Source organism: Hipposideros armiger, unplaced genomic scaffold (assembly GCF_001890085.2).
Source record: "Hipposideros armiger isolate ML-2016 unplaced genomic scaffold, ASM189008v1 scaffold_34, whole genome shotgun sequence".
NCBI classification, from domain to species: Eukaryota; Metazoa; Chordata; class Mammalia; order Chiroptera; family Hipposideridae; genus Hipposideros; species Hipposideros armiger.
In genome coordinates, this window is record NW_017731384.1 from 849,328 (window position 1) to 869,184 (window position 19,857).

Sequence of the window (19,857 nt, forward strand, 5' to 3'; positions counted from 1 at the left end):
CTGCTCAGCTCGGGCTGGACTCGAACCGCTGTTGCTCAGAGCTCAAACTCTTGAGCGAGCTCTTAACCAACTGAGCCACTCGGCCGGCCCTCCCAGACAGAATTCTTAATTGTCCACCTTCAAATGTATCTCTTCCTCAAAAGATTTTCCATTTATTAAATGGCACCACCAAAATGAAATCCAGGCAGCCATCATTAACCCCCCGCCCCATGCAATCAATTTCTATGTCTCATTAGTTCTAAATCCAAAACATGTCTTGAATTTATCTACTTCTTTCCTACTCCATTGTTACCATTTTAGTCTGTGTTACCTTCATCCTAAAACTGTTTTTTACTCTTGTCTCCCTCCTCCCATTACAGATAAGTTTCTCATACAGTAGCCAGTGAGATCTTAACATTTACATCAGATCACAACAACCCTCTGCTAAAATCCTTCAATGATTCCCCCTTATCCTTGAAATGAAAATGGCCTTCCATTACTGTGCAACTCCAGCCACACCGGCCTCCTTTCAATTCTTCCAACACCAAGTTCTGCTATGTCTTAGGGACTCTGCTCATGCTGTTTCCTCATAATGCTCTTCAAATTACTATTTATTTTGCAACCTTCAGATCTCAGCTTCAATATTATTTGCTCAAAAAGGTCTTTCCTGACATCCTTTTAAGAGGTTTTAGAGTGTCTTTTATTGGGTTGTCGGAAAAGTCATGATGTATTTTTTCTGTTTTTCGTTGCAAAAATGCGTCATGACTTTTCCGTCAACCCAATATATTCTTTTGTGCTTGGTACACAGCAGGTGCATAACATTCTTCCCAATCTGATTTTTTCATTGAGGCTGCATCTTGACTTTGCTCTTCTGCAGTGCCTCTTTTGGTGGTCCAGTTACAAACCTGACACCTGCACCTACGTCAGGTCTCTCCTCCTATTAGGTCTCTCTCCTAACACCCTATTTATAACATCCTTATCACAGTCTGTATATTAATTTGTGATTCTTTGTCTAATGCTTTCTCTCTTAACAGACCGTAAGCCCAACAAGGGCTACATCAGGACACTCGTCCAATAAAGGAATTTAATTATTATGTACTTGCAATGACTTCTTCCTCCACCCTCAATTCCCAAAGCTTATTCTCTCAGTTCAGGTATACGTAGCACTGTCTTCAAGATACTATATTGTACCTAAATATAAGGTAATCTTCTACTTTCCAAAAGAAAAATTCATCAACAAATGTGTTTCAGTTAACATTTTCTGAATGAAGATCAAACAGTCCAATGCCTATTGATTAATCAATTCAGTTACACACATATATTTTAACATACTGTGGACTGGTGATGCAGATTTGCGTCTATATATTTAAATGCCCCGTCCTCAATGTGTTAAACATCACAAAATATATTTAGAAATTTTATTTTTTTCTATTCTCACTGAATAGGACAATTTTATTGAAACTGTTTACATATTATCTTTGACATCAATGAAGCCTTTTTTGTCATCTAACACAATTTTCCTGACCACCTTTAATTTTAAGTTATTTGAAATATGGTACTCTTTGAGTCCATGTTACATGTTGTCCCTGTACATCTTATCCCAAGCCAAAAGTATGCCTTCGCTATCTAATGATCTCTAAAACGACATTAGGCGTATAGTGCCCACTTACTATACTACTTAATAATGTGATTTTCACAACACTTGTTTACAACTGCATCCGACACTTCTAACTGTAAAGCCCTCCTCCTAGGAATGATTGATAAATCTATTTAAATGTATTTGCTTTTTTTAGATCAATTTTATCAGGTTAATTTTATAAACATCCAAATTAGCATTGATTGAAGTTATTTACGTGTTTCCCAAATAGTTATATTAAAAATAATTGACAATTTCTATCTCACAATAGGAGAGATTTTTGTAAAGACTTGAGGGGGACCAAAGTTTTGCCACCCCAAAATGTGCCTTCTGGGATATTGATTTTCAGCTGATTATTAATAAACAAAAGACTCAGAACCTTTGACTCTCCCCCCCTTACTGACTAAAGGAATTCAGATGGAAAAAGGAGGGGAGCATCACCTTAGCCTCAATATAAACTAAATGTGGCAGAAAGTGAGAAACCTAGCAAAGCCTGTTTGTTGAGCTTCCTTCTATGTCCCATTGTTTCTGGGTGGCCCAGCAAGAATTTGTTTACCACATGTTTGCTCTTTCTTGTCTACCTGTGAATTGCCTACTTTTCCATTGAAACCCCAGACCCCTGCCCCACTTCACCTTTGTCCAAGGTGGATTATAAGCCTCAAATGCCCAATGTGTCTTCAAGTGTCATTCTTACGGCACCCCCTCATGTACATCTAGTAATAAATTTTGGACATTTTCTCCTGTTAATCTGTCTCATGTTTATTTGATAATTAGCCAGCTCAGCTAGAAGAAAATAGAAGGTTGGGGGGAAAGTTGGTTTTTTGCACCTCCACAGACAAGTAACACTTTTTCCATGAGAAATAATTTGGAGGAGCTTATATTTAGGCTTACATGGTATATATCACACTTGCTATTCCATGTTAAAACTTTAAAGAAAAAAAAAACAAAGCAGAAAACAGTTGCTCTCATCTTTTCTCTCAATTTTGTCCTATGCCTAGTAATACCTTGAGTTATGCCAAGAAAGGAAACAACTTTCCAACGTACTCTCATTCCTCATCATAGTTAAAAAAACAAACAAAAACCATAGATAGTATCTTATTTATCTGTCCTATTTTTATTTTCCTTCTAATTCTTTCGCAGTTTCAGCACTATCCCTGATCAGCTGATCTTTATCACTGTAGCCAACGTCACTTGCTCCAGATCCCTTCCTGAATGGCGTCTTACTCGTAAACTATAAATCACAACCAAAATTCTCACCTAGCCATATCCTAAAACTTCTTACCACCATCCCTGAACCTAATGGACAAAGGTAGTGTGAGAAAACCCCAAGCAAACCAAATTTGACTTTTAAGCCTTAAAAATACCTGTGAATTACTGCCAAGAGTACTTTATGGAAAAAGAGGAAACCTGAGGGGTACTATCTAGGAATAGGCTACATATTTCTTTTCTTGTCTATGTTTTTATACAAGTTGAAATTATTATTAAATAGTGGTTATAGGCTAGCAATACAACTAGTTTATCATTTTAGAAGCCTTTTGGGGTCAGAGAAGGCAAATGTATCGATTATTAAGACAAAATTACAAGAATACGAGACAAATTAAACAACTGAGTGACCTACTTACTCATTTAAGGTACAGATAGCAACTTCTAATTTCATGTTCGGCCTCAAAAAAATATATATTAAAAGGGACTCTACTCGTAAGAGGAATATGGATGTTAAGACATAGCTTTGGAAGCACTGGTACAACTTACAAACAGGTAAATTTCCTAAGATAGAATCCAACATTTTATTAATTCAAACAATAATAGCTGCAATACGTAAAGGGCTAGAGAAGCAGCCAACTAGAAGAAACTGGCACCTCATCCGGTGAAGAAAAATTAAGGAACTATGAAGTAGTAATGTATTAAAATATTTACTCTTTTCTATCACAGGCCTATTCAAGGTTAATACGAATTAATTTCTAAAATCGATTTGCTTTGTAACTTCAGAATAAAGGAAGTCCATGGCTCAATGACAGTAGTTGACAGAGGTCAACTTTTTAAATCAAGTCAAAGATCAAACGGTGGGTTGAAAGTCTCCAGACCTGGTCCATCACCAAGGGACAAAAGATTCAGTTTCTTCAGATGGCAGGGGGGAAATGACTTGGCACTGCATCACACACTTAAAATCCAATAGGGTTCCTGCCATGCCCACAGAGCAGTGTGCGTCAAGCCATACCTTGGTGTGGTACGGACAGTGAGATAGATGGAAAACCCACTCTTGGTCTTTCATTTCCTGGACGCCTTATAAACATGTCCTGAAACACACGATCCCTATCAGAGGCTATGGAAAAAACCCAGATTTGCTGTTTCTACCCGCCTCCCCTTGTAAAGGTGCTTGCACCTTAGCACTGGGCCTTGGGAGTTCTCGTCTCACATTATTGTTCAGTGGGAAATTCACCGAGCGAGAAAAGCAACGTGGGCTAGCTAGTAAGTCTGTTACCAAAATAGAAATTAGTATTAAAAATACCGATCCCTCCACCCTCTCACATTAAAACAAAAACAAAACCAAACCACCACCACCACCACCCCTCACAAACTTGCTCCACCATAATGAATACCGCGCAAGCTCTGATCAAATGTGCTTCCCAATCACCCTTGAGGTAACAGGGCACCTGGGGCGAGTTTCCCCCCGCCACCCCTCCGCCCGCCCTCATCTCTCACCCCAGCCAGGACCAGGCCCCTAGACTGACAGGAGCGGCTAGCCGGACGTCGGCTCGGAAAGGAAGGTATTATCGCCGAAGGCCGCTCACACTATGGGCAGAAGTAACGTAGGCCCAGAGGTAACATGGCTTAGGTTGTGGGCAAGGCCTCCGAACTGACGAGAAGACAGGCAGGACCCGGCATAAGAGGAGGCGGGAGAAGCAGCCGGGCCTAGGCCGCACCAGGCCGCGGAGTAGCCATACGCGGCTTCCCGACTGGGACAGGGAGCCAAGCCTCAGAGAAGAGGGTTATCATTACCTGGACGGGTTCCTGCAGCACCGTCATCCTTCAGGCTCAAACCCACTTTCTGCAGTGCCTCAGGCCCCCCCCGTAGCGGCTCCGGCCCGGCCAGCCCCGGCTCATTTAAACTCACCAGCGACCGTTACCGGGGGATGGGGGCGGCCGAGCGATTGCCGAGCACCTCCGAGCGGGACACGGAAATACCCGAAGTGGAGAGATCCGCGCGGGAGCCAGACGGAAAAGCCCGAAGGAGGCCGGAAAACCCCGAGAACAACCGGCGGAGCAGGAGACCGTTGCCGGAAATTGTCGAGGATTATCGGAGACTACCGAGTCTGACCCAGAGCACAAGTTCCTCTTCTCGGCCACGCCTTCACTCACGCACGCCACGCCCAATCGACCTCCCCCGACTGAGCCACGCCCAATCAGCACCCTGCAAGCTGGGCGTGCCGTGCTGGAGCTGGCGGGGAGCCTTACGTGTCCGGGCTGCCGTCTTGATTCGCCACTCAGCCTTTCTGGATTAATTGGTGTGCGGTCGATTAAGCAAAGGGTAAAACTCGAGAGTTTGAATCTGACTTTAATTAATCATGAAGTATTTGCCTATTGAGCTCAGGTCATTTATTCATTCCAGAAGTACCTATTCATAGCTCAGAGGGAAACAGGAAATTTGGAAAGATTTGCCACCCTTTTAGTATGGGCCCTGTCCTCAAAGAGATTACAGTCTATTTAAGGAAAAGCAATGTAACAGTGCTGCTACCTTGTGTGGGGCCAGTTATAAATGATGTAAAAATTTAGAGGAGAGGGAAATGAATTGGATTAAGATGAGGAACCTTGCACAGAAGGGAAAAGGGGGATCAGTCTGGGAAGCGTTAAGGCAGTAACTGGGAATATTACGTGACCTGATCATGGAAAATCTCAAAAGGCAGGCAGAAATTTTTATTTTTGATAGGAGAGGCATTCTGGTGTATTGGAAAGAGTGCAGGATTGGAAATGCAGAGGCTTGCTTTTGAATTTAATTTCTGGCACTACTAGTTTTAGGTCCTTAGGCAAATTATAAACTCTGTGAACTTCCATTTCCTTAGTCTGAAAAAAATAATATAAATACATTAATGTATTTGACTCTGTCTAATACAGTAGGCTCTCTCAAATTACTTTCATGCTCCCTCCCCCCAAAAATGTTTGAACCAGAGAACTAGTAAAACTTTGTTTTTCAGTAGATGAGGAAAACAATTTTTGAAGGTTAATTTTCTAATCAGAACATCTCTAGGTTCGATGTGGTACTCATGGTATATTCTACTGTATGAAAATTTTCCTTTCTAGTTCTCATTTTATGTAGATGAAATCAGATTAGAAGGGATCATTTTCTTTTGGGTGACTTTGGTGGGAGGTCTTTTTTTTAAACACCAGTCAACAGAGCAACTTGTATATCCACCAGCCATCTGTAATCACTGCTTATGTACTTGTACCCCATAAAGGGTAGGTCTAAGGTGATTTCCTGCTGCCCTGTGCCCTGTTCTTTTAGCAAGGTTATGCTGGATGAATTTGAATGGAAATAATTTTCTACACTGTCCAGTACAGTAGCTACTCACTATTTAAAGTTCAGTTAAGGGCCTGCTGAGTGGCTCAGTTGGTTAAGAGTTGGCTTAAGAGCACGGGCTCTGAGCAACAGGACCGCCAGTTCGATTCCCATATGGGCCAGTGACACTGCGCCTGAGCTGAGCTGTTGCTGAGATGCCAACAGGTGGCAGGATGGCTCAGCTGGTGTAACAACAAGATTGCCTGTTCAATGGTGGGCTACGCCCACCCACAACTAAGACTGAACTCGGCACTTGAGCTGAGCTGCCGACCAGATGGCTCAGTGGATAGAGTGCACGCTCTTAACAACAAGGCTGCTGGTTCGACTCCCGCATGGGATGGTGGCTACACCCACCCGCAATTAAGACTGAACACAGCACCTTGAGCTTAGAGGCACGAGCTGCCGCCAGGAAGCCAGAATGCAACTGGCGCCCTCCACAACTAAGATTGAAGAACAACAACTTCGCTGGCCCCCCTTCCCTAATTCCCCAACAACTCTTCCCCTCCCCCAACTCCCCAATAAAATCTTAAAAAGAAAAGTTCAGTTAAATTCAAGTGAAATTAAAAATGAAGTTCTTCAGATGCCCTAGCCACATTCTAAGGACTTAATAGACATGTGGCTAACTCCCATATTGGATAGCACAGATATAGAATATTCCCATCATTGGTCGGACTGGGGCTGGAAGATGCAAGAACTCACATGTTTGAGGCCTTGGTGCTAGCTGCTTACTGAGCCCCTCAGTTCTCCACAGCTATCCGTCAACCTTGGCTTCTCATCCGTCAGTAGTTTAGCTCTAGCTTCTTGACTTGGTGGCTGGCAACCAAGAGGATGAAAACAGAAGCTGTGGGGCCCCTTAAGGTCTAGACCTGTAAGTCAAACCCTATCACTTCTTGTTGATCAAAGACACAGGGTCAGCCTGCATTCAACTAGAGGAGAAATAGACTCCACCTCTTCATGGGACAATTGATGGCAAAGTGAAACTCCAAAAGGCATGTGTGACGAGAGAGTTTGATAACTAGGCCGCATGTGTACATCTACCAGGTATAAGATGAGAGAATCTCATAGTGTTAAATGGAAAGAAAGGGACAGGTAAGATATTATTCTTAAAATGTGATGCATTTAACTGAATACAACACTCCAGATTAATTCTAATTAATTCAGAATGCAGTAGAACTACTGATTTTAGTATCTGGACACTTCTGTTCAATAGACAGAAGTTGTATTTGCATTTCTTAGCAGTCGCATGACACTTTGCTTATGCTAAGCTTGTGTTTATTTCACAAACAGCTCTTTTTCCACACAGCATGCTGCCAAACCAAGTCTTATACTTGTGCAGTGGATGCTTATAAGCTTAAATGTAAGAACTTAAAACACAGGATACATAAAGATGACATTTTTGTGTGTGCAAAAATGTGCATCAAGAGTCAGCATTTAAACAGTCTGTGATGTCTGGCACTCTGGCTCTGAAGCTTAGAATTTGCCTAAACCTTTTTTCCACCCTAAAAAAGGACATCTTTTTTCTGACTATTGTTCAGTGAGCTAATACTTTGGTGGTGATTTTCTATTCATGCGCAGCAAGACCCATTGTTTGAAGTTGTTCTTTGATGGGTTCTTTTAGAGGATTTTTATTTCTTTCTCTGTGCCTGATTGACCTACTTAAACTCACCATCCCGCAAGCACTTGGGCATCCTGCTGTCATCCGTTATCTATATATTGTATGTTTCACTGGGTGAGCGGAGTTGGGTTACAATAAGCATTACCCCAAACATGGTAAATTATCGCTCCTCCTTAGCCTGCCTCTCAGTCTTTTTTATGTTCAATCAGATTTGGAGGCCAGCATTTAGGAAACTATTCACGAAGCTAGACGTGGTATCTTTGGCAAGATGCAGGTACCGCTGAGACATAGCCCAGCGTAAGCTTACCTCTGAATTCTGAATTCCTTCAGACCTCCTTATCTGTACCCTTCTTTTGTCCCTGTTGCATGCTGCCTTTTATCCTCCTTATATAACCTCACCTTGAGGCTCTTTCCGCCCCCATGTTGGCTCCTCTTGGTGAAATTATCCCTTTCCTTGGGCACCTCTGATGACACAGTCTCCTGGTTTTCCTTCTACTGCTCTGTTCTTTATCAGTTTCTGTTACAGCCCCCCTAACGTTAGAATGCTTCTGCTCTAGGCCTTCTCACCCTACACATTCTTCCTTGGCAAACCCATCCATTCTCATAATTTTCATCTAAAATTATTCCAGAATCTGTCCAGTCAGACTCTTAGAACTCCAGACTCAAATGCCTAGTTGTTGACTGGATGTCTCTATCTGAATATCTCACAGGTACTTTGTTCCCAGTGAAACTCCTCATTCCTCATACTTGAAATATTTCCTATCCCTGTTTAAGGCATCACCATCTTCTCCATTACCCAAACTTGAGCCCACTCTCTTTCTTTAACCCTAGCATCTAGCCACAAAGCCCTACGAATTTTACCTCCTAAATATACCTTCACGTCTCTTCCTGGTTCTAGTTTTACCTACCTCCAAAAACAAGTCTGATCATGTCAGGACTCCCCTCCCTAAACCTTCCCCCATCACTCAGGATTTCCCATTGTTCTGAGGATATAGTTGGATATAGTCCAAACCCTTTAACTTGTCATATAAGGCCCTCCAAGGTCTGGTTCTTGCCTCCTTATTCAGCTTTATCTTACCTCCTCTTTTACTCTGCATTCCGGTGAAGAGATCAGAACATGCCACTTTGGCATAAGGATTATTTTGAGCTGAAAGCAATTAAGCAACAGCAAACATAGAAAGAGCTCTTTGCCCTCCCCTAGCTGCCTAAAAGCAGGACATAAATTTCCCTTTGTGAAGGTGTTTCTCTCCCCTCTCCTATACCAGAAGGAGGAAAACAACTATCATCACTGGAGACAGAGTTGGCACTAAGTTGGGTCTGCACAAACAAACCTAACTAAAATAACCCTTATCTTTCATAAGTTTCTCCATATACTTAACCTTTCCACAATTTACCACTCCTAGAATCTCTAACCCTTTCTCCTTGGTCTTGTCACTTGGCCACAAATTTATTGGCCCAAATTCTAACCCCCTCTTTGAGTTACTTATCACTGAATTCTCCTGTGTGTGTGCATGCTGCATATGTAAATAAACTCTTGTTTTTAAAATTCTGTTAATTTATCTTTTGTCAGTTTAAATTGCAGGGTCCCAGATACTGAACCTAAGAGGGTAGAGAGAAAAGTTTTTTTCCCTCCCCTTCACCAGCTTCATGGAAGTTCTTGACCCACTTTCTTGCCTCGGAAGCTTTCCATGTACTGCTTTCTCTGTCCAGAACACTCTTAATTCCACTCTTTTCCTGGCTATCTCTGCCCATCCTCCAAATATACTTCTTCAGGCTTTTTTCTGGCCTACTAGAATACAGGGATAGGTTGGCTATCCCTGCTATTACTCTAGTGCTACCATACATGTCATTACTCTCATCACCAATTACTGTCATTACTTGTTTAATTATCCACTTCCTATCTAGCCTATAAGCTCCACAAGGATAGAAGCCCTGTTTGTAGTCTCCATACTTAGTACAGTATCTGGTACATAATTGGTACTCATTCTTATTTGTTTAATGAGTGAATGGAATAAACTCCCTCTGTTCCTAGAATTATATTTTGTTTATTGATTGGTATTACATACTTAATGTTTGTATCCCTTCAAAATTCATATGTTGAAGCCCTAACCCCCATTTTGGCTGTATTGGATATGGGGCCTTTTAGGAAATAATTAAGGGTAATGAGGTCAGAAGGGTGGGGCCCTTATCCAGCAGGATTAGTGCTATTATAGGAGAGGCACCAGAGAGCTCGCTCTCTTTTTCTCACCACCCTTCCCTATGCACACGCGCTGAAGAAAGGTCATATGAGGACGTAGTGAGAAGGGGGCCATCTACAAGCTCGCACCTTGATCATGGACTTCTGGCCTCCAAAACTGAGAGAAAATACATTTCTGTTGTTTCAGCTGCCCAGTCTGTGGTATTTTGTTATAACATCCTGAGCAGACTAATACAATTAATTATTTTATTTATGTATATCTTGTCTCTCTGAGGGAAGGCCAAGTCATGTTTCTCTTATTGTTCTTTGAAAAGCATTACATTTCATAGATGCTTAAAAAATATTGACTGACCGGTTGAAGTGGAAACCTTTATACTTCTTCCTAAAACACGTTCCCTTTACTCTTTAACCAGCTAAATTCTACTCATCCTTCAGGCCTCAGCCTTAATATCATGTCCTCAGACTATCCTGTCCTACCTAATCTAAATGATTAGCTGCACCCTATGATTCCTTCTTACATCTTCGTTCTTCTCCTTCATAGTATATACGATAGTTTTAATTATATACTTTTTTTAATATAAGTTCCACAAAGGCGGGGACGTTGGCCCACCGTGATGTTCTCATCATCTAGCATAGTGCCCTGCACAAATATAACCAATATTAAAATATTATAAATATATCTGGTGATTAAACAACTTGACCATTTAATTTGATCTCTTACTGGTCTCAACCTGATGCTTTTTGACTCCACCTTTCTGGACCTGGAGAACATGCTGGCCCTGAACCTAACTCCTTAAGGGATTTGAAGTCAAGGCAGTGTCTGAAGTGCTGAGGCTAATCAGAAAATGCATCTTGGTTGAGGCATGCTCTGTGGCCTATGGCTAGGAGGGGTAGGCAGACTTCAAAAAGCACAGGAAAAGAGAGAGACTGGAAGCAAATTAGCTTGCCTAGAGTGGAGGCTGTGTAAGCTGGGCTGAAATGGTGGCGTTGGAGACAGTTGATAACGCTTTTGGGTTCCAGGCTGATGACTTTAGATTGGTAAACTAGATGAAGGAGCTGGTGGTGGTGACTGAACTAGGGAGTGACTTCATGAGAACAGAACTTGAGAAAGATTTTGCAGACAGCTGAGGATTACGTGAATTAGAGGTGAGAGGAAAGTAGGGGCCTGGAATGAAGCAAAGGGACTGCCAGGGAGTCTAGGCAGCTCTTAAATTTCCATTATTCTAAGGTCCTAGACGGTCGAATCTGAAAAAAGATAGACAATGAAAATACTCATTTACAGTGAGAAATATTCTTATCCAATCCCCTCTCTTTAGGGCATTTGATTTCTAACCAGAAGGCTGCTTGGTGACTACAAACTTAGAACAAAAAGAGTGAATTGAATGATATTATTGGCTTTTATCTCCTTTTCCTCAAAAGGGACATAATATGCCTGACTGCTAGATAAAAAAAAAAAAAAATCTATATCGTCTGGAGAGGATGTCAACCAAATATAATAATAGATTCCCTGTTTCTCCTTTTTCTAGGTAGACTTTCATTTTTCTCTAAATATATTGCACAGCAATGTATTAAACACAGACTTGATTACATTCCAGTCTTGAGTATACATTATAGTTGGCTTGAATAGGCCTTTGTTGTTGTTTGTTTTGTGTGTCACAAATACAATTTGGGAGATGGATGAAAAGCTAGGTTTAAAATATACTGTGTTTGAAGCACCTGAGGTGAGAAACATCCAAATGTTCATTGACAATGTGAAGTTTGAACAATTTAGGAAAGAAGTTGGGACTGGAGATACAGATTTTTTTCAGGTAGAACTATGTGCATTGTTTTTGGTTATGCAGTATTTTGTAATACCTTTGTGAGAGTATTTATCATCATAGTAACACTATTTTTAAAGATTTTATTGGGGAATTGGGGGAGGGAACAGTGCTGGGGAATCGGGGGAAGGGGAACAGGCAAGTTGCTGTTGTTTTGTTCTTCAGTCTAGTTGTGGAGGATGTTGCTTCACTGGCCCAAGCTCCACCATCATTGCGCTCTTCCTGGGCGAGGCAGATCAGTTGCTGGCCTCGGGACGGCCACTCGCGGCAGCTGCTGGCCGCTCACGCTGGCTGCTGGCTACTCACGGTAGCTTATGGCAGCCCACTGCAGCAGGGGCTGCAGCCTACACCGTCGCTGGCGAACCATGGCAGCCCAGCCCCTGGTCGAGCTGCCATTCACCATCTTAGCTGCAGAGGGCAGTGTCACTGGCCCTCATATGTGGGATCCGAACTGGGGCCCTCTGGCAACCCAAGTCTGTTCTTAACCAACGCGCCACTCGGCCGGCCCATAACACTATTTATTTATATATCTCCATCCTCCACATCAGACAGTGAGCTCCTTGGGGCCAGGGATGGCCTCTTATTCACCTTAGTAAAAGTGCCTACAGATTGTAGGTGCTCAATTAGTTGAATGAATGAATGAATGAATGAATGAGAGTAAAGGAGAGGAGGGTCAGTGGCAGAACTTGGTGTTATAAGAACAGCAGAGAGGGCCGGCCAAGTGACATGTTGGTTAAATGTTGGCTTGGGACTCCAGCTCTGAGCAGCAGGGCCCTGGTTCGGATCCCACATGAGGGCCAGTGATGCTGTGCCCTCTACAGCTAAGATGGCGAACAACAGCTCGACCTGGAGCTGGGCTGCCGTGAGGCGTAGGCTGCAGCCCTTGCTGCAGTGAGCTGCCATAAGCTACCGTGAGTGGCCAGCAGCCAGCGTGAGCGGCCGGCAGCCGGTGTCAGCTGCTGTGAGCGGCCATCCAATGGCTGGCGAGCAATCTGCCTCACCCGGGAAGAGCGCAATGATAACACCAACATGGGCCAGTGAAGCGACGTCCTCCACAACTAGACTGAAGAACAAAAGGACAGCAACTTGTCTGTTCCCCTTCCCCGATTCCCCAACGCTGTTCCTCCCCCACCCCCAATTCCCCAATAAAAATCTTAAAAATGAACAGCAGAGAAGGCCTAGAGAGAAGACCACAATATCTAGCCACAGAAAAGTCACTGGTGGAACGCTACAGAGGAAGTCAGAACTCAAGAAGTAAAAGAAGTTGGTGGAAAGGGATACCAAGAAAAGAGAATCATCCTTAGCATTAAAAGCTTATCCCTAAATGCTGAGTAAAAGTGCTTGCTAAGGGTTTGAGTCTCCTTTTCTTTACTGAGAGCCATCCGTGCTGAGGGTGTCAGGCCAGCTCTTTCAGTGATGCCTTCTGGCCTTCATGCCCGCTTGGGGTTCCAGCCTCTCCCTGAGGGAACCCCTATCAGCTCCCACAGTTGCCTTAATGTCCTGGGTTCTAGTCTCAGGTCTGCCATGACTCACAGCGTGACCTTGGGCAAGCCACCTCCTCTCTGGGCCTCTAAAGTCCCTTGCAGCTGTCAGGATGACTGGGAGAATGCAGTTTGGATGACTGGTAAGGATTCCAACTCTCTCTCTGCTGCTTTTCAACAATAAATCTCTGTGCCAAATACCAGCTGTCCTACCCTCTCCTTTAGATCCTGAGTGGGACTCTAACCCGGCTGTTGTTGGGCCCCTCCCAGGGCCCTCCTCCCACGGTTCAGTTCACAGATATGTCACTAGGTGGCACTGTCTTGATCGCAGCACAGAAATTAGCTTCAACCATTTTGGCTGAGGGTTGAGTGATTAGGCCAAACATACATAATAGCATTCTCCACTTGTGCCAAAGCAGGGGAGGAAATGAAATTTGAGGGAATGGTTTAAAGTGCTCTGAAAGCCAATGCTACCATGGTCCTTGAAAGTCTGACTTTAGACATCAGTCCACTCCTTTTCTGCCTTTACCTTTGGTGCCCTGGGCCTTTAAGCGACACTGAGACTTCAGGTTGTTCATTGCTTTTTTTCTTCCTTCCTTGGTAGCAAGGAATCTTAGATACAGAGGATCAGTGTAATCATTCTTGATTTGTAGACTTCTTTTATCAGTGGTCCATGCAAGGCCTCTCTTGTTTAATTATTTATATAGTCCCAAAAGGAATATTCTCATTTCCCCAAATCCCATCAAACTACATGTTGGGCAACATCAGATATTTTTAATGTGTATTTTTTTTTGGTTTGTATGTGTTCTTGAATAATGGGTAATGCTTCTAGTATGCATATATTTAAAAATTTTTAAATAATATATTTTCTTTAACCCAGTTTATCCAAAATGTTATTTCAACATGTGATCAACATGAAATTTACTAGTGAGATGTATTACATTATTTTTTTGTCTTCAAAATCCACTGTGTGTTTTACTTTTACAGTATATCTCAATTTGGGTAAATTTTCATCAGAAATACTTGATCTGTATTTAGATTTCATAAAATTCACAATCGAAAAAGTAGATTCACATACCTAAGTTGTTCCAACTATACTTTAAAATTTTCCAATAACTGAGTCAAGTACCAAAAAAATTTTTTCTTTAATATTCACATCCAAATTGACAAAATTCTATTTTAGAAGAATTGATTTCACTTAGAAGCAAAAGCATATCAGTTTCAAAACTACATCCAAGTTAAATAAGTTCACTAATTCTCATGTCAACTCAGTATTACTAACATGAAATTCAAGGAGATATTGCATAAATGAAAAAGCGACTCTAAATTTATTAATGTCAACAAAACATTTAAACTTTCTTGTCATTCTTGCAGCCAGTTTACGTAATGCTGTTGATTACAGTTGAAATCAGAACATTTATATAAGAAAACGTGTATGGATTTGCATCAGGAGAGGTTTCAGTTTTAGCATGACTTCTTGTACCTATCGTGCTAATTCGCAAATAAGCATTTTCTTCCTGAGGAGCTTCAATTTTAGCCTTAGGGAGGCACTTCTTAGATTGCACTTCACCTGCCCTGGGAGTTCAGGGGATGAGGAGCGGAAACAACTGCTGAAGTGAGGTTGCCCCCTACCTGCTTTTTATCAGCTCTTCACCAGCGCAGTGCATCTTCAGTGCCCTGATTGTTACCTCTACCGGCACCTGGATCACAGGTTTGAGTCACACAGGTGATGGGGCATCACTGTTTGTTCTAAGACAGTGGTGGGAGAAAAGAGATATCAGAAACCTGGAGTTCCTTTTCTTTTTTATCATTCCACAGCCACGTCCGGCCACGTCCTCCCTGAAACCAAAGCCACCCCTCTCTCACACACACACACCAGTTCAAAATAGGGATCCCCTTCACCAAGGGGTTCCTTGCCCATTTCTTCACACCTTGGTAGTTTCTCTTTATAATTCTTCCATGGTTGATCTTGGGAGAGGGAGCAGCACTCACACTAGTTCAATCCGGGTTCAAGTTTAAGGACTTTGAGCACTTGCTCTGTGCTAGACACTTCTAAGCACATCACCCACATTAACTAATTTAATAACCGCCTTATGAGGTTAACTTAGCAGCCCCATTTTACAAACAGGAAAACTGAGACATAAAGAAGTTAACTAGCTTGCCTAACGAGCTAACTGAGTGAGGACTCTCACCCAGCCAGTCTGGCTCCTGAGTGCGCCCGCTTAACCTCTGCCGTGTGGCAGAGCCCAATTTACCCAGTGCCTTTTATGGACAGATTAACGTAGTGTTGGCCAGGGGTGTCTAGCTTGTGAGACACTGGCCAGACGAGAGGAGGGAGGGTGACAAGGACAAGGCATTAACGGCCAGGCCTGCTGTCAGCAGCATATGATCTCAGGTGGGAGACTCTAATGGATGTGTCTCAGGGCAGGACACAGGCCCTGCGTGGTCAGAGGTGAAGGGAGTAGGATGAGTGAGTGTGGGTAAGGCCAGCCACATTAAGGAGGGCTGATGTCATTTCTCCTCTGTGTGTTTGTCTTCGAATTTGACATATTGTGTAAGCTGGTTGGTGTGAAATTCTGGCCTGCGTTTCCCATGCACTGAGTTTGAAGTCCTTCCAGTGGGAGCACTTGAGTGGGAGCATCTGGAACCACCAGGTGCCTCCCTGGGGGGTTGTTGAGCTGCCAGTACCTGCTACTATACCCGCCTCTTCACGCGTCTGCCTCTTCCTTTCCTTCTCTCTTCCTTTCCTTTGCTCTGATTGGTCAACATGTCTGGGAGGGCCTAAGACCCTGTCATAGGCCCTGGGAAGGATACTCTAGATTAGCGGTTCTCAACCTGTGGGTCGCGACCCCTTTGGGGGTCGAACGATCCTTTCACAGGGGTCGCCTAAGACCATCGGAAAACAAAAAGATATTTACCTTACGATTCATAACAGTAGCAAAATGACAGTTATAGAGCAGCAACGAAAATAATTTTATGGTTGGGGGGCACCGCAACATGAGGAACTGTATTAAGGGGTCGCGGCATGAGGAAGGTTGAGAACCGCTGCTCTAGATGGATAAGATTGGAAGGTGAAAGTCAGTGACCACGAAGCAGGATGAGGACCAGGAGAAAAAGACACCTGTGACTCCCCTTACTGGGCTCTTATGAACTGTGAGCATCGTGAGTTTGAGTAATCACAAGGGTGGTGCTGGGTATCTTGATTCTTGACACATGGCGCTTTCTGGGAAACCACAGCTCCCCTCTAGCCGCTTTCTGAAGTGGCCGACACTTTTTTTAGCTGCGGTTGCTTAAAGTGAATTAGAAACTGCCTTGAGGAGCATCTCCTCCCCCAGTGGGGTGGCTGCCGCCTAAGGTTTCAGGCAGGCAGGCCCATCTGCCTCTCGCTGACAGGCAGGCTCCCCGGCCCCAGGGACCTGCTACATGCTTTCGGAGCCACAAATATTTCACACAGTGGGTACCCAGCTGCCGCCCTCCCCCCTACCCCATTCCTTTCCACCTCTTCCTCATTCCTAAACCTGCACCTTACACTCTTGTTAGTTACTGTTGCTTCCTTGTCCCTCCCTCATGTGGGCCCCTCTCCTGGAGTTTTTTTCTGGGAAATCTGAGAAACCTGAGGACACCTCTAGCTTCATTTGCCTGGGGGAGCAAAAAGAAATGAACAGCTGTGAATGTTTCCTATGTTTCAGAGATGGTTTGTGGTGCCTTACTGATATTATTTCATACAAATCTCACAACTTGAGAAGGAAATGTATTGTTGAAGGTCCTGAGGTGATTGGGCCCAAGATCAGGAAATGATGGCAAACTCAGGATTCAGACCTATGCTTGTCCGCCTCGAAAGCCCACACCCTTGCTGTGTTTCGGATGCCCCTTGAGACCCAGTCAGCCTTCCCAGCTTTGTAACCTCAGAGTTCTGTTCCCAAGCACACTGGATATTTCGCTTCTCCTTAGAATTGAAAGAAAAAGACGGACGGAAGGAAGGAAGGAAGGAAGGAAGGAAGGAAGGGAAGAATGATGGGAGGAAGGAAGAAAGAAGTAAGGAAGGTGAGAGAGAGAGAGAGAGAGAGAGAGAGAGAGAGAGAGAGAGAGAGAGAAAGGAAAGGAAAACCTCCCAGCTCTCTGTCTTTTGAAGATCACACTTTTTTCTAGAATGATTAGAATAACATGTTTTTTAACTGGAAGGTGACATGAGAGCATCTCATTCAGTGGTTATTTTAAAACTTTTCAACCATGGAGCCATTTCTTAGAAAATGGTCATGGAACACCCAGTGTATAAAGCCCCCAGGAGTGGTGCTGATTGAAATGGCAGGGGTTGGGGGAGCTCCAAGACCTGGCCTCTCTGCTTCCCTGGAAGCTGAAGCAAGTCAGAGGAGCCTTAGGTGTCTGTTGGAACACCATTTGAAAGCTCCTGATTATCTCTCATTTTACAGAGAAGCAAGCTGAGGCCCAGAGAGGGCAGTTAACTGGCAAAGTCAGGACTAGCATCTGGGTTGCCCAGCTTCTGGCCTGCAGCTTGCTACAGAAACCTGTTTGTGTATCTGCAAACCCCGCAGGGCACCTGGTCCAGGAAGGGGATGCAGGTGCAAGTAGAGGAGAGAGGCCAAGCTTCCTCTTCTCCTTGCTCATCACCAGAAACCTGAGCTCCCATGCCCATTCAGGGAGGGGACAGACAGGGAAAGGAAGGGTGCAAGTCGAGGCTCAAGGAAGCAGGTGACAAAATGTCAGAAGGAAGAGAGAAGGGGAGGCAGAAATAGGGGAAGAGGTGACAGAAAAAGAGCAAAGGCGCCTCCGTGTCAGCCCAGGACGAGGACTAGCCTAGTTTTTGGGCCCTGGTTTTGCTCTAGCATCCCCTTGGGCAGGTCCTGGCCCCTTTTCTCACTTCAGTTTCCTTTGAAGTCTTCTCCACCCACTAGCAGTGAGGGCACGTACAGGCTACAGGAGGGGTAGGGTGGCTGCAGAGCACCGCACAGGGGACCAGAATTAGCTGCTCAGCTTTGGCTGTAAATAGCTGAATGTCTTCAAGCAGTTCCAAAGTCTCCCTGGGCCTTAGATTCCTCATCTGTAAAACTAGATAGGACGGGGCAATCTCTAAGGGCCCTTTGGGCTCAGAAAGGTCTGGGCCATAGACCCTGTGCTTAGGGAGCCTAGGAGTGGGCAGATGTGGGCTCCAGCGCACCTATAACTGCAGGCTTAGGAGCCAACAGGGACAGACGTTCTGTAGTCTAGCAATCTGGTTTTGTAGGTGAGGAAACTGGGCCTAGAAAAGCCAGGCGACTGTTCTGCCCCTCTCAGCGCTAGTTCTCCTCATCCTCTGAACTGGAGAGTCTCAAGGTTCAGGGCGAAGCAATTCTGTGCAGTGGATAAGCATTTTTGTGTTGTCTACCTGAACATTTTATTGACTTTCAACATGTTCTACAAAAACAGCACATGCTCATTATAATAATTTCCATTAATACAGGAAGTGAAAAAGTAAAAAACTGAAAATTGCTGTCGTTGTTCCTCCCTCACCCCCTAGGTCCCCAGGGTATCTCCCATTAACAGTTGTCAATTATTCAAGCATAAACTTTAGGATCAGACACACCTAGGTTCTAATCCAGCTCAGAGCTAGTTAGCCGAGCAACCTTGTTACTTGTTACCACTTTTAGTCTCAATCTCCCCATGTGTAAAATAGGAATAATAATAGCATCTACCTTCTGGGATTGTGGTGAAGATTTGATGAGATTTTATATGACTAGCACTTAATAGTGCCTGGTACACAGTAAGTACTACACACACACACACACACACACACACACACACACACACACACACACACACCCTCCCTCGAGGGGACATAGAATGAGTTAGAGGTAGAGTAAAAATGAGACCCAGTTTTCTGACCTCTGGTCTCATCACCCCTCAGCCACACCTGTCTGCCTCTCACCCTGGTCCCCCGGGCACATGTGAAGTGCTCAATACTTGTTGAATGATTGACTGAGGTTGGTGGGGGTGGTAGACCTAGGGATCTGAGGTCTGTGGAGTTTCTGGGATGCCTGCTCTGGAAGATGGAGGCCTCATCCCGTGGATTGGGAGGGGGTGGGACAGTGTGCATTGGCTGGACCAGCTGTTGCTTCAGGGCTCCGGGCCTGAGAGTTGAGCCTCAGGGCAAGAGCGGAGGCCCCAGAGTGGCTCTCAGCTTAAAGGATCTTGACTTAAAAGGAATGTGCAGTGGGCTGCCTCTGCTCAGGAGGGGCTAAAAAAAGCCTGACCTTCCCCTGGGCTTTGTGTGAGGGTTATCAACTGCTCAAGTCAGCTCATCTCTCTGGCTGGACGCTGGCATTTTTGAGAGGCCCTGTGTTCCTGGCCCCCTCTGGGTTTCTACCAATTGGCAGGAAGGGGTCAGCCTGTCCCAGAGGTGGAGGCTGTGAGGAGTGTGAGTGGGCGGAGGAGGCTGGTAGCCCCAAACCTGGTGACAATACACAGTTGTCAGCTGTCCCCTGCTGGTGTTTCTTCCTTTTATAGTCAGCAACAGTTGCTCTTGCTCTCACCCAGCCCCTCTGTGGGGGCTCCTGCCCAGAATAAAAGGGGAGAGAGGCGG

General features: G+C 44.3%; 1 protein-coding gene across 1 annotated transcript in view; it reads right to left on the bottom strand.

The window, feature by feature from the left end:
• Window positions 1–5,042, bottom strand: part of CDC27 (cell division cycle 27) — a 76,668-nt gene extending 71,626 nt beyond the window's left edge. The window contains exon 1 of the mRNA XM_019637643.1: window positions 4,616–5,042. Coding sequence (XP_019493188.1) covers window positions 4,616–4,642 — 27 coding nt within the window. The 5' untranslated portion in view covers window positions 4,643–5,042. The remainder of the gene's footprint in view (window positions 1–4,615) is intronic.
• Window positions 5,043–19,857: the final 14,815 nt, after the last annotated feature.